Below are 23,270 nucleotides of genomic sequence, written 5' to 3' on the forward strand. Positions count from 1 at the left end.
TTAGTCTAATAAGTTGACATTGCAAATGATTTTGTATCAGTGTTTCTTTTGTATCACTCTTTCATTCATTAGAATCTACTGATGCGTATTTTTTTTTTTTTTTTTTAAATTTTGCTTAGACATACATTTTTCAATAACCTACAAACAAATGCAATATTATGTGAGAGGAAGACATATGTGCACATAGGTCCATGTTACTTTTATATGTCATGTTACTTTTGAGATTCCATGCATGTCACTCGTCAAATTAGGAAAAAAAAAGAGACACAAACGCAATTATACAAGATATATGCTAGAGAAACTAAAAAAAACTGGATATCCAAAAGATCGAAACTACACAACGATATATTATCAAAAATAAATACAACCGTTTTTTGGTTTTAATATGAAATCTACATCTTGCAGCCTCCGATATTCCTTAACTCGAAAAAGAAGAACAGGAAAAAAAAAAAAAACACAGAAAAGCCAAAACTGGTGTTTGGGAACACTGGTCCAAACTCATCTGGTGTGTGGCCCAATTTACACGCTGGGCCTTGCGTCTGGTATGGTTTGCCCAGAGCAAAAAAACGACAACTATGAAACAAAAACGACGTTCCATCGAAAGCAAACACATTGCGGCAGTGTCATCCCTGTTGCCCGCGCCGATTTTCTCTCAAGTCTCTGAACTCTCTCAACTCTGAAGAAGAAGAAGAAAAAGAGTCTGAAAGGCTGAAGCTTTGGAGTGACCCAGAAATATGGGGAAGAAGGGGAAGAAGCCCGGAAAGGGAAAAGAGAAGACGGAGAAGAAAACAGCCAAAGCTGAGGAAAAGAGAGCTCGCCGAGAGTCCAAGAAGCTCTCCCCCGAGGACGACATCGATGCCATTTTGGTAATTTCTTCACCCTCTTCTTCTGTCTACTTGTTAATTTAGACAACAACTGAAACTGCTTGTTGAAATTAAGGTTTTGATCATCAGTTACTACGTTGTTGTAAATTAATCGTTAGTTTTTGTGTCGTGTATAAAACATAAAAGACTATATCTTTGGGATTTTAAGAGTGTTCTGTACTGAAAAACGAAGGCTGCTTGCTTCTTATCATGTGTTGTGAGTGATTGATTGTTTGAGATGGTAGTCAATTTCAAATGTGTTTGGTTTTTTAACAGATGAGTATACAAAAAGAGGAAGCCAAGAAGAAGGAGGTTCTTGTTGAGGAAAATGTCCCTGCTCCGTCTCCGCGGTCCAACTGCACTGTGAGTCCCATACCTGTGTTTGTTGACAATTCTGTCGAATGTGTGTTAATTTTTATGAGTAACTTTACTCATTGTAAATATCGGATTTTTGTGCTTGCTTGTTGTGTAGCTGAGCATCAATCCCTTGAAAGAGACAGAGTTGATCCTTTATGGGGGTGAATTCTACAATGGTAATAAGGTGAGGTCTTGATATTGGTACACAAATTATATGCTTTATATTTGAGGGAATTGGACTTTTGTCTTTGATTTTCACCATGAGTGATGATAAATTTGTGTTTCTGCAGACGTTTGTGTATGGGGATCTTTACCGGTACGACGTTGAAAAGCAGGAATGGAAGTTAATTTCGAGCCCCAATAGTCCGCCCCCTCGTAGCGCTCACCAGGCTGTCACTTGGAAGAACTATCTTTACATCTTTGGTATACTAACAAAACTTCATTCATATATACAAACACATGTGCACTATTTGCCTCTTGAACATGATTACCTGTTTTGTCCTTAGGTGGTGAATTTACTTCCCCAAACCAAGAGAGGTTCCATCACTATAAGGTGAGCCCTTCTGGAACTGGTATTTGACTCTTTATCCTATATATCGGCCTCAATGGTGTGATATAATGTTATCTCTTTTGTTTTCCCTTATAGGACTTTTGGATGTTGGATCTCAAAACAAATCAATGGGAACAGCTAAACTTAAAAGGGTGTCCAAGTCCACGTTCAGGTCATCGAATGGTAAATTCAGGCTGCTTTACATACATGTGTTGGTTTAATTTCCATATACCTTTTAGTGTGTTTTTGTGTGTGCTGAGACATTCGCTTTACAACTTTAGTCCAGTCCTGATTTCTATTCATTGTTTTCTATAGTGACACATTATGGATTATGTTACAGGTATTGTACAAGCACAAGATTATTGTTTTTGGCGGCTTTTATGACACTCTCAGAGAAGTGAGGTTGTTGGTGGTTTTTATGAAAGATTTTTAACATGTCTTATTTATGTAACTCATGAATTTTTGCTGCTTTCAGTAGCAAAGGAGACTGTATGAGCATGCAAATTTATCTCTTAATTTACTGATTAGTTGTTGTTTTTTTATTTTTTATTACGATATGCAGGTACCATAATGATCTTTATGTATTTGACCTGGACCTGTTCAAGGTAAAGATATCTTTTCTCTGTCATGTTAATCCAGTCTTAATAAGTTTTTATCGGGTGTAATTATTAATTTCTAATACTTCTTGTGCAATGTTGCATTTCAGTGGCAAGAAATAACCCCTAGGCCTGGGGCTATGTGGCCCAGTGCACGAAGTGGCTTTCAATTTTTTGTTTACCAAGATGAAGTGAGGGATTTATTAACTTAATAATATGATGCACTGACTTTCTCAATAGCTTTAACCATGTGTTCTCTTTTGACATTACAGATCTTTCTATATGGTGGCTATGCCAAAGAAGTTTCATCTGATAAAACCAGCTCTGAGAAAGGAATTGTTCATTCAGACTTATGGTCCCTTGATCCTAGGACATGGGAATGGAACAAGGTTCTTCTTTCACATCACTGTTTTCTTGTTTTTCTTTTATTACAATGTATCAATCAAGAAATGGAAGAGTACATGACTTTTTGATTTGAAGTTTTACTTATCCATTTATCCTGAGATGTTCTTCAAGATGCTCATAAATAAAACACACATTATACTGCGTTTTAGGTGAAATTTGATCTTGGTACTTAGGAACTGGGTGTTTGTATCTAGGTTTTATGCTTCCCATTGTATTTGCCATGTGGTTAGGTCTGGATTTCTTAATGGTTCGTCTAGTTTTAATGTACGATTCCTTCTATGAATTGTGATTTGGAAGAAATGAAAAGCATTTTCCCTTTTTTTACCTGAAAATAAAATAAAAGAAATTAAACTACCTATGAATTGAATAACAGTCATACAGGTTTTATTGCATCTGTAGAAGCCATGTCATTTTGTTGGTTGATAATTAGGAAAACTTTATCATGGAATAATCTTAAATGTTACTTTCAGTATGATATTTATGCCCCTAAATGTATGATATCTTTCGTTTAGATAACCAAATTTATATTATTTACATGAATTTTTCTTTTTATTATGAGTACATAACTGGCATAGATCAGCTTCTTCTTGTTTTTTTTTTGGTATTTGCATAGATCAGCTTCTTGATTGATCATCTTTTTAATGACTCTCATTTGTACTGTTGTTCTTACTATTGATTCCTTTGCACAGGTAAAAAAGAGTGGGATGCCTCCTGGACCTCGTGCTGGGTTTTCCATGTGTGTTCATAAGAAGCGAGCTTTGCTCTTTGGGGGTGTAGTGGACATGGAAGTTCAAGGTTAGTGTTTTTGTGAACTGTAAATTGATTTAATATCACCAGTATCAGAAAATGGACGGGAATCATTTTCCCTGAAAAGAAGTTATTAATTCTTTACTTTGCCCAACTACTAGGTTGAGTTCTATTTGTTTGATTCAGTCAATGTCTTAGCTATTGAAATTGGATGTCATGATTCTAATGAGGTCTTTGTTATACTAATCTCTTTTCGCTGGGCAGTGGGGTGACTAGGGTCCTGACTTGAATCTAGGACTGGTTCTTGGAGGGTTGGTATATTTATTTCCTGTTCTTTGAAATGCATGCAGGTGATGTAATGATGAGCTTATTCTTGGATGAACTTTATGGCTTCCAATTAGACAACCATCGCTGGTAAGCCCATCGAGGGTTGTGACTCTTTTCTTTTAAACAATTATAGGTTATTATAATAATTGTCCATCCCTCAGTTAGCGATTCTGACTTCACTTTCACTCTTTCAGAGGGTTGTAATTAAGTTCTGGCTGTGTGCACTATTTATTTTCTTTGAAAGTCCAATTAGCATCTTGCTGTTCGCACAGATATATGTTCCAGTGTGATCATGATGTCCTCCTCCAAACCTAATTACTTTCCACTCGTTCTCATTGATGTTTGATTTTGTTATATGCAATGAATTCTTAAGTGCAACCAGTTTTTTCCACATTTGAGAATCTTAATTTCTCTTTAATATAGGTACCCGTTGGAGTTACGGAAGGGGAAGTCAACAAAAGATAAGGTTTGAGAGTAAATTTTATTGTAGGATACTTATGGAGTGCAATGGTTGTGTAAAAGTTTTGTCCCACTGATATTTCATTGTTGATAAATAATATGGAAATTATTTGTTTGATCCATTCGTTCAATAACATATCGCTACACTTGATCATTTGCAGGTAAAAAAAAGTTCTGGACGAAAACGTAATAATGATGGTGACGATAAAGTAGATACAACTGAACAAGAGGAGTCTAAAGAAAATGGCAAAGATGAGAATTCTGAATACAATGAAGAAGTAGGAGACTCGGGGAGCAAAATTGATGGCATATCGCAGCAATTGGCTACAGCCATGAATGTTGATGATTCTGATTTACCAGAGGTTTGTCACATGAGATTTAGGATTGATTCTTCTTCCCTAAATAATAAAGTTCGGCTTTTTGATTCATGAACTTGGTTATGTTGTCAGATAGTGAAGCCCTGTGGACGTATCAATTCCTGCATGGTTGTTGGAAGAGATACATTATATGTTTATGGGGGAATGATGGAGGTCAAGGATCAAGAAATTACACTGGATGACTTATATTCTCTTAATCTTAGCAAACTTGATGAGTGGAAGTGCATCATACCGGTTTGTGACACATTTACCCTGCGTAGCTCATACTATCTTAATTCTTCGCCTAGTGGTCCTGTCTTATTATTATTTTTCTAGATTCTGAATCATCCCTAAACAACTGTAACTTGCAGAATTCTACAACTTACATACTTCTTTTTAACTGATTAAAGGGGGTGTGTACACATTTATTTGTTTAGAATGTGACTATGTTTATGCTCTTCATTTTGATTTATTGCTTTCCCCATAGACTTTAGTTGATCTTGTAAAAGATGAAGAAAGGTAAAACAGAACTTATCAAAATTTCTTTTAACCACTCTTTTAGGTTAAAGCATGACTAGGTGTTGCTGATGCTGAGACTTCTCTTGATTCTAGGATGCTGAGAAAATTGATATATGCTGATATTCTTGCTTCCTAGAAAGTTCACATGAAAACTAGTCTTTGAATAACCTTTTGTGAATAGATTGAGAAAACTGAGATTTTTTCAAGCCTGGACTCTGATTTTATCTGTACTCAGGCATCACAATCTGAATGGGTTGAGGCCTCTGAAGATGAAGATGAAGATGATGATGATGATGAGGATGAAGACGGGGATGAAGATGAAGATGAAGATGAGGATGAAGATGAGGAGACCGATGATGATAATGATGGAGAGGTTCTTTATTTACTGCACTTTATTATTATTATTTTTTTTCTATTTGTGAAATGCATCAAGATCCTGTGATTCATTCAATATTGATCATACACCTATCTTGACCTTTTACATGTGAATTTATTCTGTTCAGAACTTGGCAAACTCTTTTCTTCTCTGTACAGCGTACTTGACTTTGGGACAAAGGATTTTTTATTTTTTTAATATTATTAATATTTTTTTCTAAGAACACAGTATCAAAATGTTTTTACATGTCCGGTTTGATTCAACTTAATAGCTTTTTAACTGAATAGTCTGAAATATGTTGAAGACGTCTGATTTTGATTATTACATACTTTGGTTGAGGAGTTCATGATAAGAAGCGACATTACCATCTTATTTGGCCATGCCTGTACTAAAATTAGCTGAACATTATTTGATTCTGAATTTTTGGAAATAAAGTATATGTATGTCAGTTCCCAACTTTTGGGCGTGACATGTCGAGCTATTTATGTTGATTTACTTCACTTAAATGTATGCAGAGTGGTAAAGGTGGAACACTTCAAATGGGAGAAGCTGTTGCTTTAATCAAGGGTGGGGGAAAGACTCTGCGGAGGAAAGAGAAACGGGCCAGAATAGAGCAGATTAGAGCCAGTCTTGGCCTTTCAGATTCGCAAAGAACCCCAACGGTGCATACATTTTTATTTTTCTTTCTTGCTATCCAAGCTGCAATTTTATTTTAAAGAAAAAGATATTTTGGACTGAAAGCATGTTGGCATATAACAAGTATAACGGTGCAACAATTATATGTTCTACTTGTGCTTTAGTTTCTAGTTCTGTTTTCTCTACACCATATCACATTTCAGCTAATCTTTGCACATCTCTTACATGAAGCCTGGTGAATCTTTGCGAGATTTCTACAAACGTACAAATATGTACTGGCAAATGGCAGCCCACGAACACACTCAACACACTGGAAAGGTATGTTGCTTCCTCTTCTATGAAAAACCCATAATTTAACATATTTATCATATTATGACGGACCACTTGTAATGGATAAAACAAGGAATCGATAAATGAAGGAGAAACTAATAGGCTATATATGGAGGAGAAGGAACTGCATATTCATTCTTTATTGGTATTTATTTTCTTGTGCATGCTTACATCATTTGGTCTGGCATCACAGGAGCTTCGTAAGGATGGCTTTGATCTTGCTGAAGCTCGATACTCAGAGCTTAAACCAATTCTGGATGAGGTAGATCTTTTGTCATGTGTCTCAGGATTTATACATGCGCTTTCCTGAAACTGGAATCATGTAGATTGAATGTGCTTTCCTAATTTAAATTTATTCTGTCTATGCTGCAGTTGGCCATATTGGAGGCAGAGCAGAAAGCTGAAGAGCAAGAAACTGAAACCAGTACTAGTGCTAGGAAGAGAGGCAAGAAAAGATAGGTATTGAGACTCATCTTAGAAACGTCAATCAGTCTCTTACAATTTTGGTTCTAAAATTATATGAAGTCTTACGCATACTCATTGTGCTATATCAGAGTGTATTTTGATATTATTGTAGAATATGATACACAAAGGTTAGGATCATCATTCGTGTTGTGTGCACGTTTTGGCGACAAACATATAGTCAGAGTTATACTTGTTTTGTCCCTACTTTTCTGGAGAACTATATAAGTCAGACCTTGAATGATTTCTTAAATACTATTCAACGAGAATAAAACGTTATAGGGATAGATTTACTTCTAATTGTGATGCTGAGTGTCCAAAACCTCTTTACCTGACATTATTTGCTATATTAACATACTGTAATGCCTCACTGGCAGTCCAAAGCTTTGGATTGCAAAGTCGCACCAAAATCTATGATCGTAGTTGACATGACTTACATGGATTCAAGATTTTTGCTTGCATGAAAGTATCTCACAACTTCCAGCCAAAAATTAACACACATACAAAAGGAAATCAATCCCAATCACAAGATTTAGATAAACTGAAATGAAACACACCTTTGCTGCACTAGTAGTCTAGTACTAACTACACCTTTTCGTTCTCCAGTTGGGCATCATCAGTATATAACACTCTGCAGTCGCTCCTCTGTTTGGGACGATAATTTTCCCAGTAGTCCTGCAATAGCATTTTTGTTCAGATGGACGTCAGTATGTACTCAGTCCTTTGAAACTACTGAAGCAAAAACGAGGAACAAACACATTTGTTGTGATGCAACCCTTTGAAACCAAACTATCTCCTCCGTTTAAAGTAGTAGAAATTTGTACTGGTATAGGAATTAGGAAATAGTAAAAATGGCCGAAAGTACCTGGTAAAGGTCGGAGGGAAATTCATTGTTGAGGTTCTCTGCATGGGATAGCTTCATGCAAACGTCTTCATGGGGTGGTATCACAAGGTGTACTCCACAGGTTTTGAAGGACGCCTGAGAGTGATTACACTGAAAAATAGTGACTAGACACGTAAAAGGTGGCACTGGACGGACGTAACCAAATCGCCACATATCAAGGAAGGGTATGTAATGCAGCCACACATGATCAGACTCTTCTGAAACAACATTCTGTGTGCCCAGACGTGAAACACTTACTTCATTGATGTGAATATAGACCTTAAAAGCGCAAACACCACAAGTGTCTTGCAACTTTTGATCAACAACAACGCACAAAGCCAATCCTGTGTTTTCCCATTTGAAGTTTGCAAGTATTTCAATACGAAACTCGAACCGTCGAAAGCCCTTGAAATCCATTTGACACCCGAACCACTTTGGAATCTCTCTTCCTGGAAATCTAATCGTGAATCCGACTTGTTGGGAAGATAGGAGTTTTGAGAAGAGATCAGCTTCCAACTCATCATCATCATCACTATCCTTGTTTGCCATCTGAACCAGATTTTCACACAGTCTCCAGCAATTAGTCAAGTCCATCTCCTTGATCATTTGGGTTTCTTTACGCTCCAAAATGTTCGACAGCTTTGAAATTCTTTGCAATGATATGCAGTCCCTCAGATACAACCATTCAATCCTTGATGGAAGAGTTGGAATTTCTACTAACCTCATGCAGCCCCTCAAGTTGAGTCTTGACAAGTTGACAAACTTGTTGATGCATTCGGAGAGAATCACAATGGGGCTTCCTGATAAATCAAGTTCATACAAAGTGGATGCACAATCAAGGAAAGCTAGGAAATCAGTATTTGATAAACTGCATCCTCCTGCAGTGAACTCACATAGCCAAGGAAGTGACAAATCGAATTCATATTCCACCTTATTTGGGAGTGTTCTGAGTTTGGGGCAGTCATACAACTTAACCTTCTTCAACTTCTGCAACTCATAAATGCTGCAAGGCAGGTTTGTGAAGTTTCTACATTCCATTACATGCAACTCTTCAAGATTAATCAAATGTCCAATTGATGAAGGCAATTCTTTGATGGCAGTGTTCCATAGATTCAAGTCTTTTAAGTATTTCATCTCTCCCATAATTTCAGGGAAGTTCTCCAGCCTTGTGCAATCATCAAGACAAATGAATTGTAGACATCTCCAGTGAACTTTTGTGGGAAGCATCACAAGTTTAGAACATCCTTGAAGAAACAGGTGAACAAGTTTCTCAAGGAGTCCAATAGAAGGGTGAATCTCATCTAAACTTGAACATCCACCAAGGTGAAGCCACTCTAAATTTGGACTACCAGACAGGTCTGGGATTTTAGTCAGGAATTCGCATTTTGCCAAATTTAAGGATTTCAGATTTGGCAAGCTCTGTCACACCAAAGAAGAAGAAGAATCAAAAGGTAAGGTCTAAGGAAATTAATACATTTGCTTCTAAAATGAATTAATAAATTGCTGAAATAGTTTATACATATATACCTTGAATCCTTCCCCAAGACATGAGATGGGACTCTCACAGATATTCAATTCAACAAGATTCTTCATTGTAAAGTTGGACGGCAAATATTGAGACGGATAGAAAGGCCAGTCAAGCAACCTCAACTCACTGGGGAGATAATCAACCTTTCCACAAATCCGACCATTGACGTTTATGAAAATTTTTAGATTTTTCATCTTTTTGAAGCATTTAGGACTCAAGTGTATCTCATATATTGTTGGCAGCTTTACAATTATTCCTTCAATTTTACTTGTTCCCTAATCAAAAAGGCAATAGTATTAGCAAAACAAGATTCTATATAACAAATGCAACTGTATAATATCTTCAACAATTGAAAGAGAAAACCATATATACAAATTATTTCAGATGTTGGATCAAACCACATGAGCTGATAGCATATGCATGCAGCATACTACTTAGTACTTACAGTGTTTTCTGTTAAAACTTGGCGCACATCTTCGTGATACCACAATCTGTTGCGATTACCAGGCTCGTTTGGTGATTGTCGATAAACTATCTCCTTTCCCATTTCTTCTAGCAAATCATGCATGCTTAAATATGTACCAACATATATGAGGGCCTTTTCTTCAAGAACTTTGATACTATGCTCGGGGTTGATGAGGCCACAACCTTCTAGTATTTGTATCACATCAGTTCTATTCCAACCTTTGAAGAAACATGCAATGTCAAGGAAAACTTTTTGTACTGTTTCTTGCAATCCATCATAACTGATTATAAGAACATCTTGTATGTCTTTAGGAGGATTTCTTTTAAAACCATGTAACATAGCTTGCCATTTATATATAGATGTATCACATAAACATGAACCTAAAACCTCCAGTGCTAGTGGAAGCCCTTTAGCATATTCAACAATACTACTGACAGACAGTGTCTCATTGTGATCCAAATTTCTATTGTCCTTGAAGGCATATGATCTGAAGAGCTCATGAGCTTCATGATCACCTAGTTCATGGACCTCATATATTGGCTTCACTTGATGAGCAATCAACAGATGCTTATCTCTTGTTGTTATGATAACTCGACTGCCGCATTGAAACCAATCAGATGTTCCTGCTAATTTCTTCAACTGGTCTAGTTCATTCACATCATCAAGAACTAACAGAATCCTTTTATGTCTCAATCTTTCGCGCAATAATGTGCTTCCTTCATAAACATTAGTTGCCATCAATTCTTTCCCAGAAACACTAATCTTAGAAAGAATAATGTTTTGCAGGTTGACTAAACCTCCATGTGGCTCTGAAGCTTCTCTAACATTTGCTAAAAAACAGCTATCTTTAAATTTATGACCAATTTTATTGTAAACAGCTTTAGCAATCGTTGTCTTTCCTATTCCACCAGCTCCCCATATGCCCACCAGGCGTACATCACTTCTGTCAACATCTAAAATTTCAAGCATATCTTGTACTCTAGAATCTAGACCAACTTGGCACTTCGGCATATCCAAATAGGTAGGCTCTTTTACTTGTGTCGAAATCTCTTCAACAATTCTATCGATAAACTCAGACTCGTACCTGTGGAATTGAAATGAAATATTGTTCTATGAACAACAAATCAAATGAATAAAAAAAAACCTTCCTAGTTGCTAGTTGCTACTTTAAAAATGAAGCAAATATTGTATTTTTTTTGTTCTTCAGTAGAAATGAAGATTTTGATTATAAAAGCTTGCAGTATTGCAAAGACACCCACCAAGAGTAGTGACCCCTAAACCCTAAATCATATGAACCACCTCCAAATTTAAACTGATCATGCACCAATATAAGAGTAGACAACGTCAAGCTTAGTAAAATTAAGTTAAATACATATGATGTACGTACCCGCCAGAAAAATGCCATCCAGATAAGTTTGCAGCTTCGGAAAGAGCTGATCTCCATCTTAACACCTTGTCCATATCATTTTTGAATCTGTGTTCATACCTCACAAGTGCCTCACCAAATTTACCTCTTTGGTGTCTAACGTCTGAGGGATCGACTTTGTAAAAGATTGGCCTAACCATTTGGTTCTTTGATCTTTTACAGTCAAGAATATGAACTAGTTCATCCAAACACCACTTCGACGATGCATAGTTTTCGGAGAACACAATGAGAGAGAGCTTTGATCCTTCAATGGCTCGGAGAAGTGCTTGTGATATTTCCTCTCCTCTTGTAAGCTCATCATCTTTGAAGGTGTTGATCCTGTTGAGAACCAAATACTTGTGCAAATGATCTGTAAAATTGTAGCGAGTATCCTCGCCTCTGAAACTTAGAAACACATCGTATGTGTATGAACCGGTAGGAAAAGGAATAGAAGAGAAAGAGGAAGAAGCTCTCAGTTGGGTGGCCATTGAATCTGTGTTGTTGTTTGATTGCTGATGAAATGAAGGGTAGGAAGGGGATCCCAACTGCAATAATCACAGTTTGTGTTGTGAACTTCGATCAACGTCATTGTGAAGTAAATAAGATGAAGCGAAACTACCAAGAAAAGAAGCGAAGGTGAAGATAACGTGATAATGACTAATGATTGAGCATTAGATAACGTTGATAATGATTAATGATAGAGGATTTCATATTAATTAACCGACTAATGATGGAGGGAGGGAGACTTTGTGCTTCATTTTGTAGACTTGACATCGTGGCCAACACGTTTTCTATAAATTCTTTTCCTTGGATGAAACATCGATATCATGAAAATTTCCATGTTCCACGCTTCCATGTACAGATCACTACTATAGAGAGATGATTTGTCATTCTTATTCATTCATATGCATGTAGTCATTGTAGACTTGTAGTGCTTGTGTTTTTTTCATGGTGATTATAGTGCTTAATTGTGTTATATATAAATTTTTGGGTGCTTTGGGTAGTATGATTCGATTCTAACTGTCGAAACCTAATATTAGTTTTGCTAATATTAAACAGGGAAGAGATGTAGCTAGGTTGGAAACTAGTGACCAACATAACAACATATTTACCTGTGAGAGCTAGTGCTTCTGCATGTGTATTTGAACTGATAGATATCCCTCCTAATATAACTGCATGTTGATCTATCAAAACTAGTGGTTAGTTCATAGAAATTGTTTATCTGTTAGTTAGTTTACTGGGTTTATTGTTAAGAAGATGAAACTTATAAATTCTTGTCTAAGATGAGCCTAGCTCTTCACCCTCGGACCCAGAGTTAAGCGTCGTTTGCTTAAACTTCAATCATATCTGATAGTTAATTCAAGATCGAGTTTAAACTTTCTGGTGGGCATGGAGTGCTCACCAACATGGTTAAGGGTTTCACAAAGGATAATATGTGTCATTGTTTTGATCTCCTATTTCTTACAAGGTTTGTAATTACTTTTAGCAGTTGCAATTACATTCTGCTCATGCGTTCTCTAAGATCAAGTACTTTGAAGTTATATTGCAGCCGCTGTGGATGCTCATGAGGGCTTGCACGCCAATGCATCAGACCCTGAAGAATTGAACCTGAAGTGGACCGACTTCCCTAATGACTTTGTTTTTGGAGTCGCCACTTCTGCTGCGCAGGTGCAAATTTTGTAAACTTTGAAATGCTTCCGGCACATATAGGGTTTATCCATTTTGTGTGCATGAAACGTAACTATTCATGATTATACTATTGCAGATTGAAGGATCAGCAAAAGAATTTGGAAAAGGACCAAGTGTTTGGGACAAGATTGTTGATGAGGTCCCTGGTACGGTAAATGTTGGCTGCTAATCATATAGTACTTCTGCGAATAATTTTACTATGGCTGTGTTTCACCAGTTGTTATTCTTCTTTTGATTCAGATAAAATTATGGACAGATCTACCATGTCTACGAGCATAGATTCATACAAGCGATACAAGGTGAGTAGAGGACTGGCTAGCGTTATGTATCTCCTCCCATTTACCACTTCTTTGTTAGCTAGGCATATATTTTACCAGTAGTTATTCATATATTTTACCAGCTATATATACTCCAATGTTCGGAATATACTATGTCGACTATAAAGACAATCTCAAGCGCATTCCTAAAGAATCAGCTGAGTGGCTTCCAATATTCCTAAAGGGTGGATGACACATGTAAAATAACTTGGTCATTAGCTCTGCATGGTTGTTAGGGAAGCAGATTGAATGGGAGAACTGTAAAGAGAAAGTGGTGTAACACACTCTTCCCTCAAGTTAACGTTTCATAGGTTTGCCATTTCATTCATGTTTGATAGGGCTTTTGTTTATCAAAGTTCTAACATCCTTTTGGAGAAAAGGAAACTGTGGGTGTACTTAAGATATTCTCTCCAATGCCAATTTCATTCTCAACTCATATAACATGTCTAACATCTTTCTATGAATGAAATTTATAAAATAACAAATAAATCATGTTATCATATGATTCTATAGACTAACGAATACGATTTTCTCAAACATTTATGTTTAATTCTCAAATAAAGTTTATAAAATAACAAATAATTCATGTTACTATATAATTTTAAAATCTAACAAATATTACGTTTTACATTATCGTGAAAGTCATATCAGATTTGGTAATATTTCTAAAGTTATAAGGGATGTCATTAGAAGTGAATGTAATCACTAATCATTTTCAAAGGTGCCATCGTTTCAATAATTTTTCTTCAAATACGATTTTCTCAAAAACTTGTATCTAAATTTTAACCCGATTTTCGATTTTGTTTAGAACCAAAAACAAAATAAAAAGTATAAAAAGCACATTATTGTTGACCGGATTTTCTGCTTTTGTACTAGAGCTTCGATCTCCAAGAAGACAAAACAGACCCATTGTATCTGTCGTGTCATTAAGGAAGGAAACTCAGGTGCTCTGAAGCTTGTCCAAGTTCTTGCGGTCAATCTCTGAAAGACATGAAGAACACGACGAGCCTATTTATTTCGATTCTTTTCCTGTTATTGTTTTCCTCCTCTGCCCAGAAAAACCAGGTACTTCTTCTCTTCCATGTTTAGCTTCAATTTTGGGTATTCGATTATCGGTATTGTAAGGTAACAGTAATAATACGCAATACAGAAATTCATAGACAAGAAAAAAGTTTGAGACTTGCTTTTGTTTTAATTAAAAGATTGAAATTTGGAGACTCCGAACTTGATTGAGCTGAGCAAAGCAAAAAATTGAATGTGCTGTTCTATGCATAAGTTAAGATGGCTTGGCTCAATTTGGTTTTTTCATATCATAATGCCTTATACTATATATTATGCTATCTGGACCTTCAAGTTGACATTGTTTTCTGCATTCTTTGAATCAGGATTCTGAAATCTTTGCAGCTTCAAGGTAATTTTTCTTTAATTATTTAGGCCAATTTGAAAATTTTCTTTATATATGTATATATTCGTTATTGCGGGCATACATGATTACATGATCCAATTCATTAGTAAGTTGGAGGACACAAGTATGGAATAGGGAAAAGAGTTGGGTTTTTCTTTTTCTTTTCAGTATAATATGATAAGTTGAGATCTATGAACAATGGAATGCTGGTGTGGTTATAATTTGTGTGCTACAGTTGGCCTCATTATTTGTTCTCTTATGTTAGAACACTTCTACAAGAAGAAGAGCATGCTCATGAAGTACATTGTTCGAGAGAAAGAAGTAGGGCGGCATGGAAGATCATAGAGGAGGTAATGGGAAAAACACCGAGTGGTTTTACAAAGTTGTGCCATGTTTGATTGTGTACTAAATGGGGAACTATGGTTTTGTCTTCTGTAGTATTTGATGCCATTTGTTAAAAAAGAACGCTATGAGATCTCAACCAAGTGTCGCCTTCATCCTGATAATGATCTATTTAGGGATCAGGAACGACACAAGATTCATTTGGATATAAATGAATGGCAGTGTGGATACTGTAAGAAGAGCTTCCGTGCTGAGAAGTTTCTTGATCAGCATTTGGACAACAGACACTACAATCTTCTGAATGTAGTATGTACAATGTTTTTGCTTGCTATATTGAGACCAATGTGTTAATTATGCTGATCACATAAAAGTATATATTGAATGCAGAGTGGAAGCAAGTGCTTAGCTGATCTATGCGGAGCTTTGCATTGTGACACCGTAATGAATACCCAATCAAGCAAAAAAAAGTGCAATCCTGCAGCTACTGCAAGGAATCACCACCTATGTGAGGTTGCTTGAAAGTACTATAATTGTTTGGAACTTTCATCCAACACTACGTTATCTTGTTTGAATCTTAAATATTTATTTATTTATTTTTCCAATGCAGGGTCTTGCTAATAGCTGTTTTCCCTCAGATCAGGGGCCCTCTGCACACCGTCTTAATGGTATTTTTCTTTGTTATCAACAGAAGCTCTACCATCGTTATTCTATAGTTCTTTTTTTTTTTGCTTTGTGCCCTCTTTCCATATCTCTTGTTAATACAGTTGTAGCTTGTTTTGCTGATGCTTCATTTTGATGTATTTGTAGAATTGTTCTTGCACCAGTTCTGTCATTCTCACACTTGCTCAGAAAAGCAGAAACCCTTTTCTAGAGGAGGACAGGTAAAGTTTTAGTTTCTTGATGCATTAGATCTGCAAGCAATATTGCACTGTGGTAACTTTCATTTCCTACACTGCATAACTGCAATGGTCATGTCAAAGCTTTTGGGCTGTTTGCGTGCACGTTATCTATTTACTAGCTTAATAATGGGTGCAAATGACTGTGTACTAATAGTCTTTTTGTGCCATTTTAGTATCTTCTGCCTTATTATCCAATGCAGTGCATTGAACAGATTTTCTGTGATCAATAATCACATGGTTACATTGTCTTGTTTGTGCAGAAACAAGTGCATGTATTCTACCTGGCTATTTCCATACTGACTCTGATGTTGCTTCCTATTTTCTATGTGATACTTTATTTACACCAAAGGTACATTCGGGCCACTTAGAATTCTCATCTATATTATGCGGAGCAATTTCTGATTTTTATGTAATTTGCAGAGAGATGAGAAAGGGAACCCAAGAGCTCAGGCGCATACCAAAAGTTGGGCTAAAAAAGAAACCCTCATAGTTGGTAATGTATGCAAGTTTTATTTATTTAATGTTAGTGACAATAATCTTTATAGTTGAATTAATGACTTCAAGATGCCTTTGATACTGGGTCTCACAACAGTGGGTGCTAACTTTTCGGTTGAATAATTCAAAAATGTGTTAAGGGTTCTAATTTTGATTATGTATTTTATCTATCAAGTTCTTAACTATAGTTTCTAACGATCTTTTTCTTGTGTTTAAAACCAGGATATAAGAGTGGATTAGTTGAGCAGATCAAGGATTGTGTGCCTTAACTTACCCTCGAATATAATTTGTTCTAAATCTGCATGTTGACACACATAGGAGATGTGGCACCAGAATGCTGCAACAGATAACAAATTCCAGATCAGCATTTTAGAAGATCCAGATCTGACCCTACCCTTTATATAGGATCTATTGGTTGATGAGACTAGAATTAGCTTTCGATATATAGTATTCTCTTCGATAAATTTATGACTTGACATTTAGAGGTGGTTTTGATCCGTTGCCAAAACTTTGTTGTCATTGGGCTTAGGGCTTACTGCGAGTGTTAGTATGATTAAGATGTTTTATTACTCATTGCTCTCATAAGATGAGTACTTTGTTTCTGGTTTTGTGGTTCAACACTCGCAACTTGATTACCATGCATATGATCTTGCCTTACAGTTAATAGTACAAGGACTCATCATCTACTTTGCATGAAATTGAAAAAGCAAATAGCTGAGTTGAAATGCTAATACAAGACATCTAACAAATCCCATCATAAGCATTACAACTCATGGTTCAGTGATGATCTCAATCTCATCATATCCTGCTTCACTTCTTCTGTTTCACGGCTTTTACTTCCATAGTGTCGTTCGGAGGTTTCCGAACAAATTCTATGGAAGTATGGATACTGCTATTAATGAATGTTCAGGACTGCGTTTCCAGTCTACCATCAGATACAGCTACATGCACTCGGCTTACGGAGATACAACTGCAAACGCAAGGGATATCAATTCATTCGATAAAAGGAAACCATCTGGATCACTTAGACGAATGTAGGCAATTATTTGCTCGATCTCTTCTTCGTTTAGTGTCAAGGCGTTCAGTTCATCCGCAGTCATGGCTCTTCTCTGTTCATCTAAGAAAACTACGTGCCCACTTTCAACATAAGGTTTATAAACCTCGCAGAGAGAACCAACAAGGGAGCTACCATATGCTTCTCCAAAACACTTCAAATCCAGACCTCTTGAAGTTCTTAGAGACAGCATAACAACATCCATGGCCACATCCTTAGCATCAATGAGATCCCTCCCACCACATTCCACCAACCCATTTTCCAGATTCTCCACATAACCACTGTACTCTTTCATCATTTTGGGTCTCGAAAACCTCACACGACCAACATGGCTAGCAGCGCCGAGGCCAAAACCATAGAAAGGCTTGTTCTTCCAGTAAGTAAGATTATGCTTGCACTGAAACCCACTCTTGCCATAGCTACTAATCTCATAGTGCTCGTAACCTGCATCACAAAGCGTCCGAGATGCCGTTCTATAGAACTCAGCTGACCTTGTTTCAGAAGGCAACGGGAACTCCCCTGGCGTATACCTGCAAAACATTCCAATCTTCAGTTTTTCATATCACATTCATCATAAAAAGCAAAAACTCGATACTTCATCAATCTACTACTTACAATCTTCCGAATTTGGTGCCTTGTTCCACTTGCAAATCGTAAACCGACACATGGGGAGGACGAGCTTCCACTGTTAGCCTCAAGCTCTCTTCCCACATTTCCGGGGTCTGATGAGGAAGAGAAGAGATAAGATCCATACTCCAATTCTCAACCCCACATGACCCAACAATCTCAATTGCTTCATAAACCTCCTTAATACCATGAGCTCTCCCACAAGACTTCAACAGCTCCTGTTGAAACGCCTGAACTCCCAATGACACTCTATTCACACCCAACTCCATCATTCGCTTCATTTTTTCACCATCGAAAGTCCCGGGGTCCATTTCCATAGATATCTCAGCATCCGAGCTCAGCCCGAATTTCAACCTCAGCGTCTCCAAAATGGAAGACACAAGCTTTGGTGGCACAAGAGACGGCGTGCCGCCTCCGAAAAAGACAGTTTCGAGAGGCGGGTTGGTTTTATGTTCTGCTTTTATTGCATTAATTTCACGGCAGAGTAACTGGACATAGTTCACCATTCGCGGGTCGTTGCCTTGGGGTTGGTTTGAGGAAGAAGAAGAAGAGCCGAGAGCGATGATGGTGAAGTCACAGTAGTGGCAGCGTTTGCGGCAGAAGGGGAGGTGGACGTAGGCGGAAGTAGGAGGTGGGTGAACGGCGAGTAAGGCATTTTGTCGAACAGGTGGTGGGCTTTGTGTGAAGGCTCTGAGCAAAGGTATTGGGAGTCTTGGTTTGGCGGGAATGGTTGAGAATAAGGGTGTGAAAGTTGACTTTAGCATGACTAAGGTAAATAGTGGCTGGGGATAAGATGAGGGCGATGAGCCTTATTATATAGAACAAAGAATGAAACGACGCCGATTTGATGTGTGATAGATAAGAAATAGGGACAAAATGGGCAACAATGAGTAAAACACGCACACTGAATATAATCAAACTCGTACAAACTGACCGTGTATCTGAAACTATATTGGCTAATGTTACAAAACTGTGTTACAGAAACTCTTTAGTCTAGTCAAGATATTTAACCATGTATGGCCCTTCAAGTTCATATCCTAATTTTCTGTAGTAGTGACGAGTTCCTACTCCTGAAATAACAGCGATCTTGGTTGATCTGTGCTCCCTTCTAGCAATTCGCTCTGCTTCTTCCATCAAAAGTGTACCGTAGCCCTGTTTGATCAAATAAAACATGTCAGAGGGAATATAATCACTGTTGTAATTTTAAGTCATCAAAGGTAACAACATGAATAATAATCCCCAAGTGTTGATCTCAACTGTTTTACTTTGTAATCGGTTACTGTAGAAGCTACGTACCTGGTGCTGCAGCTTGCCAGCATCCCGCCCATGAACTGGAACAGCAGTCCCATAAACATGAAGTTCACGAACAATAGAACACTTCCCCATGAGTTCAGGACAGGAAGTATTTCTGCCGCATTTTCTTAATCGCAACAACCCAACTAGAATATCCTGTGTATAAAACAACATTAGATAAGTTATTTGCTCATACAGAAAAATATTAGTGCACAAAGAGGGAACTGAATGATCATTTCTGTGTGAAACGAGGGAATACCTGGCGTGTATCTTCATATGAAAGAAATGTTTCCCAACCTTCATTTGCTGTATAATCACGACGAACAAGTTCCACTTCATCCGGCTTAATTTGGTGATGTATGTCCTACAATCATCATAAAACGTTCAGTAACACTTCATTCAAGAGGAGAAAGGAGGAGAGGGGGTCAACTTTGTCAATCAAAATACCTGAATTCCAGCTTCTCGTGTTCGAACATCACGACACTTTAAGCCCAAGTCTTCCATCCGAGCTAAAGCAAGCTCCCGAAGGTTTCCTTTCTCTACTCCAGAAGTAACTAGAGGCATTGGAATGTCCCTCTGAACTCTATAAACACGTGTCCAAGGGGGTACCATGGCTAGGATTCTGGCTACTATGTCCACAAGTTGCTCAGGTGGGTAATTTCTATACCTGCAAATAGATTGTAAGATAATAATCATTTAATGCACAACATGTAAAAACAGTCATTATTTTAAAAAGGTGTGGCATCCTAAACTCTGGATCTAATGATATGAAGCTGAAGCGATTTCATATAGGCCACATCTAACTTGCATCACAGAAAGGGTGTAACTATTCATACATTTATGCTCAAAACTAATAATAAAATCATACCTTCCAGTTTTCCAGAGCTCATAAAGTCCAGTTCCACGGATTACAAGTGTTGGATAAATTTTAAGTCCATCTGCTCTGAACAAGGGGCTCTCAAAAAATTCACGAAAGCTTTCCATGTCTCTCTCAACCCCTACATTTGGAAGATCAGGCATCATGTGTGCAACAACCTAGAACAAAAACATTGAAATAATCAGTGTGAAATACAAAAGTAATCAACATTAAGGACAATACAAATTTAGTTGCTGTTAAATGGACAAAGATTTGTCTCACATAAAAAGAACAAGTCCCAAATGACTTCTATTAATGATAGGGGGATATTACCAACCTTGAAACCAGCATCCTTTGCCAAGCAGAAACAATCAGCCACTGCAGCTACTGTGTGACCTCTATTAGTATCACGAGCCACATCCTCATATGTACTTTGAACTCCAATCTCCAATCGTGTACAACCATAAGTAAGCATTTGTCTCAAGTGAGGTCCAAGGCAGTAATCTGGCCTCCTGCAAGACCAAAAGTTAAAATCACCTCAGCCAACTTCCTAGACTAATCCACAGACAGGTGCAGGAATGAAAATCAACATTTTTAAAAAGTTAAACTATAAACTCACGTTTCAATGGTCATTCCAATACATTTAGTAGCCCCATGCTCAGAGTATGCAACTGCCTCTTCAACATTGGCAGAAGTATGGCCGGATAATGCGTCATGAAGATTTCTAATAAAGTAATCACGGTAATCTGCTGGCAACGACATGAATGTACCACCCATTAAAATGTACTCAACCTGAAAACAAAAGACCATTGCCATTAACAATAGTATTTCATCACGCCAATCTTCAAATCCAAAAGTAAAGTTTCAATCTCTAAATAGAGAAACAGGCCAAACCTTGTCTACACTGTGACCCAATCGCTTCAGCTGATCTATCCTACCTCTAGCCTGAACATACGGGTTGTATCTACATACACACAGAAGAAATATATTAAGAACCAGACACTAGTAAATCCACTAGTTCAAAAATGCAGCTTATTTCGGATATACAGTACAATTTGTATAAATATAAATTCTGAACTCAGCAGCTTTCTTTGTATAATTACACATAGTACTGAAACAATCATTTGATACAGTAAAATAAGTAAACGTACAAACTTTTAACTTCTACAACATTATTGAAGCAAATAAAACCCTAATTGAAACCCTTACCTGGCTCGAATTGCGCGCATGCTAGTAGGCTCGTATCCAGTATAAGACTGAGTACTATACTCAAAATCCGAATCGGGCCCACCGGGGCAGTACACGCAAATATTCCCGGTGGTGGCGATGTGAGGGCACCGGTGAGGCTTCGACATCACGGCCACGACGGCGATTCCGGAGGCGGTTCGGACCGGCTTGGCTTTCAGCTTCGGAAGCAGCGCCTCGCGGTCCGATTCCGGAAGCGCGGCGATCATCTCGACCAGCTTCGGTGCACGTGCGAGGCCGTACTTGCGGCACGCGGCGGTTTTGAGGGCGTTTAGGTCGACGGTTTCGCCTCGGCGGGAGAGGTCGACCATGGAGCCGACGATTTCGGCTATGGCGCGGACGCGGGCCTCTTCTTCGGAGAGTCCGTGGGCTTCGAACCCGCCCCGGCCCGGACGGGGTTGCTTACGGATGGGATCGGCTGCCGCCGCCACCACCGCAGTCGCCATGAGTGAGTTAAAGAGAGGAGAGAGCAGCAGCTGACAGAAAGTAGAAGTGAGAGGAAAGCGAAAACAGAAAGTAGACGCCGTTTGTTGGTTAAAGGTTTAGGCTTATTTAGTAAAAAAAAAAACTTAAAAGCATATTTTTATTAAATGGTGAAAGCTATTCGAGATTAATTTCACGTTGTAACAAAAGAGTAAATGAATTGCGTTACATGTACAATGTATTCTAACTTTGAACACAAACGCTACTTACTTGAATTTACAACTCCTATGACATACCAGTAAGAAATGATACGTGACAAAAAGCAAATTAACATTTACTCATTCGACGTAGTCAAGCCATTCTTAGACAAGATACAGTATATGCTTCGTTTTCTACAACTTGTTTTGCATGGTCTACATGAAAGATATATCGACATTGCTTGTTGATCAATCCTCTTAGTACTAGATTTAAGTCCAAGGGTACTACTAAATTGGTTTTGGATCTTAGAAGTGCTTCTGTCAATACTGCGATAGGCACACTTGAGACTGAGTCATTTGTAAACATCAAGAGCTATTCTGAGAGCTTGATTTCAAGAGAGATTTTGGTACCTTAGGTATTAGTACTAATGAGTCTAGCTCATGATGAACTGATGATTACTTGACTAAAGGTCATGCACAAGGCTTTAGCTATCCTTGTAACAGTACTATGTGGTAAGATGTTTAGTGAACCATGTTTAATCTTGAAAGCTATGTAGAAACATGATGTAACTAGCACAGTGGTTAAAATTCATTTCATCTGATTCCAAATCAGAGATCGGATAATAAACAAAGAGATTTAGGAATCAGAATTTGAGAAAAAGTTCACAGTGAGTTGCATTGAGGACATGTGTATTCTGGGAAACTACATCAAGGGAAAGAAAGAATCAGAATCATAGGGGAGAATTTACAGAAGAGTTGTATTCCACATCAACAATACATTTATGCCACTTTTTTCTTTTTAATTTTTATGTCTACGAATGACAAACTATGCTATCTTTAGTGACTGAAAACTCATCTCTATTATTAATATTTTTATTTTTATTTATTGTTGTTCCAGCTATGCTCCATGCTTTTAGTCAATATATTTTTCGCATACACTTTAACATCAAATAATAGACCCCCTAAACTATGAGGTCATCTTCAATTACGTACCTATTTATCAAATTTCTTCGTTTTGATACCAGAAGTTCGACAGCATTAACAACTTCATACATGTCCGTTAGAAGCCACCGTTAACTACTGATATGGCAGTCAGCTGCCCTAATATAAGGGCAATTACGTCATTTCAGTATTGAAGTCAAACAAAATTATTACAACCCACG

The 23,270-nt window shown here is 37.5% G+C and overlaps 6 protein-coding genes across 6 annotated transcripts in view; 2 read left to right on the plus strand and 4 right to left on the minus strand.

The window, feature by feature from the left end:
- Window positions 1-607: 607 nt before the first annotated feature.
- Window positions 608-7,469, plus strand: LOC101303705 (kelch domain-containing protein 4-like). The gene is made up of 20 exons (XM_004299142.1): window positions 608-866; window positions 1,140-1,226; window positions 1,336-1,404; window positions 1,511-1,643; window positions 1,727-1,773; window positions 1,867-1,953; window positions 2,111-2,172; window positions 2,333-2,375; window positions 2,477-2,557; window positions 2,639-2,755; window positions 3,461-3,566; window positions 3,869-3,932; window positions 4,269-4,311; window positions 4,466-4,666; window positions 4,754-4,915; window positions 5,415-5,552; window positions 6,071-6,217; window positions 6,423-6,509; window positions 6,715-6,783; window positions 6,894-7,469. Exons 1-20 carry the CDS (start codon window positions 735-737, stop codon window positions 6,978-6,980), a joined length of 1,962 nt encoding a protein of 653 aa, XP_004299190.1. The 5' UTR covers window positions 608-734; the 3' UTR covers window positions 6,981-7,469.
- Window positions 7,470-7,568: 99 nt separating this feature from the next.
- Window positions 7,569-11,753, minus strand: LOC101298227 (TMV resistance protein N-like). The gene is made up of 5 exons (XM_004300993.1): window positions 11,248-11,753; window positions 9,840-10,944; window positions 9,394-9,669; window positions 7,849-9,285; window positions 7,569-7,658 (listed from the first exon to the last, which is right to left on the minus strand). Exons 1-5 carry the CDS (start codon window positions 11,751-11,753, stop codon window positions 7,569-7,571), a joined length of 3,414 nt encoding a protein of 1,137 aa, XP_004301041.1.
- A 2,394-nt stretch (window positions 11,754-14,147) lies between these two features.
- LOC101303998 lies at window positions 14,148-17,097 on the plus strand. The gene is made up of 10 exons (XM_004299143.1): window positions 14,148-14,336; window positions 14,657-14,682; window positions 14,912-15,026; window positions 15,115-15,324; window positions 15,406-15,528; window positions 15,626-15,683; window positions 15,826-15,899; window positions 16,178-16,266; window positions 16,338-16,410; window positions 16,635-17,097. Exons 1-9 carry the CDS (start codon window positions 14,262-14,264, stop codon window positions 16,405-16,407), a joined length of 840 nt encoding a protein of 279 aa, XP_004299191.1. The 5' UTR covers window positions 14,148-14,261; the 3' UTR covers window positions 16,408-16,410; window positions 16,635-17,097.
- A 249-nt stretch (window positions 17,098-17,346) lies between these two features.
- On the minus strand, window positions 17,347-18,885 carry LOC101304283 (oxygen-independent coproporphyrinogen-III oxidase-like protein sll1917-like). Its single transcript, XM_004299144.1, has 2 exons — window positions 18,082-18,885; window positions 17,347-17,996 (listed from the first exon to the last, which is right to left on the minus strand). The coding sequence occupies exons 1-2, from the start codon at window positions 18,855-18,857 to the stop codon at window positions 17,369-17,371; spliced, it is 1,404 nt and encodes a 467-aa protein (XP_004299192.1). The 5' UTR covers window positions 18,858-18,885; the 3' UTR covers window positions 17,347-17,368.
- Window positions 18,886-18,981: 96 nt separating this feature from the next.
- On the minus strand, window positions 18,982-21,933 carry LOC101304574 (elongator complex protein 3-like). The gene is made up of 9 exons (XM_004299145.1): window positions 21,452-21,933; window positions 21,137-21,206; window positions 20,862-21,034; window positions 20,580-20,754; window positions 20,255-20,421; window positions 19,834-20,053; window positions 19,646-19,750; window positions 19,390-19,542; window positions 18,982-19,245 (listed from the first exon to the last, which is right to left on the minus strand). The coding sequence occupies exons 1-9, from the start codon at window positions 21,931-21,933 to the stop codon at window positions 19,087-19,089; spliced, it is 1,704 nt and encodes a 567-aa protein (XP_004299193.1). The 3' UTR covers window positions 18,982-19,086.
- An 811-nt stretch (window positions 21,934-22,744) lies between these two features.
- The window catches only part of LOC101298519 (pentatricopeptide repeat-containing protein At1g63130, mitochondrial-like), a 1,896-nt gene continuing 1,370 nt past the window's right edge, over window positions 22,745-23,270 (minus strand). Inside the window, exon 2 of the mRNA XM_004300994.1 lies at window positions 22,745-22,810. Coding sequence (XP_004301042.1) covers window positions 22,745-22,810 — 66 coding nt within the window. The remainder of the gene's footprint in view (window positions 22,811-23,270) is intronic.

Source organism: Fragaria vesca, linkage group LG5 (genome assembly GCF_000184155.1).
Source record: "Fragaria vesca subsp. vesca linkage group LG5, FraVesHawaii_1.0, whole genome shotgun sequence".
NCBI lineage: Eukaryota > Viridiplantae > Streptophyta > Magnoliopsida > Rosales > Rosaceae > Fragaria > Fragaria vesca.

Coding starts and splice junctions, on each gene's coding strand:
- LOC101303705 (XM_004299142.1), top strand. CDS start 735: ATGGGGAAGAAGGGGAAGAAGCCCGGAAAGGGAAAAGAGAAGACGGAG. Junction 2,756..3,460: donor GGACATGGGAATGGAACAAG/GTTCTTCTTTCA, acceptor TCCTTTGCACAG/GTAAAAAAGAGTGGGATGCC. Junction 6,510..6,714: donor ACACTCAACACACTGGAAAG/GTATGTTGCTTC, acceptor CTGGCATCACAG/GAGCTTCGTAAGGATGGCTT.
- LOC101298227 (XM_004300993.1), bottom strand. CDS start 11,753: ATGGCCACCCAACTGAGAGCTTCTTCCTCTTTCTCTTCTATTCCTTTT. Junction 9,670..9,839: donor AAGTTTTAACAGAAAACACT/GTAAGTACTAAG, acceptor CTTTTTGATTAG/GGAACAAGTAAAATTGAAGG. Junction 9,286..9,393: donor GTCTTGGGGAAGGATTCAAG/GTATATATGTAT, acceptor TTGGTGTGACAG/AGCTTGCCAAATCTGAAATC.
- LOC101303998 (XM_004299143.1), top strand. CDS start 14,262: ATGAAGAACACGACGAGCCTATTTATTTCGATTCTTTTCCTGTTATTG. Junction 15,027..15,114: donor CATGGAAGATCATAGAGGAG/GTAATGGGAAAA, acceptor TGTCTTCTGTAG/TATTTGATGCCATTTGTTAA. Junction 15,900..16,177: donor CCTTTTCTAGAGGAGGACAG/GTAAAGTTTTAG, acceptor TTGTTTGTGCAG/AAACAAGTGCATGTATTCTA.
- LOC101304283 (XM_004299144.1), bottom strand. CDS start 18,857: ATGCTAAAGTCAACTTTCACACCCTTATTCTCAACCATTCCCGCCAAA. Junction 17,997..18,081: donor GGCACCAAATTCGGAAGATT/GTAAGTAGTAGA, acceptor AATGTTTTGCAG/GTATACGCCAGGGGAGTTCC.
- LOC101304574 (XM_004299145.1), bottom strand. CDS start 21,933: ATGGCGACTGCGGTGGTGGCGGCGGCAGCCGATCCCATCCGTAAGCAA. Junction 21,035..21,136: donor TGGGTCACAGTGTAGACAAG/GTTTGGCCTGTT, acceptor TTTTGTTTTCAG/GTTGAGTACATTTTAATGGG. Junction 20,422..20,579: donor CAAAGGATGCTGGTTTCAAG/GTTGGTAATATC, acceptor TTTTTGTTCTAG/GTTGTTGCACACATGATGCC.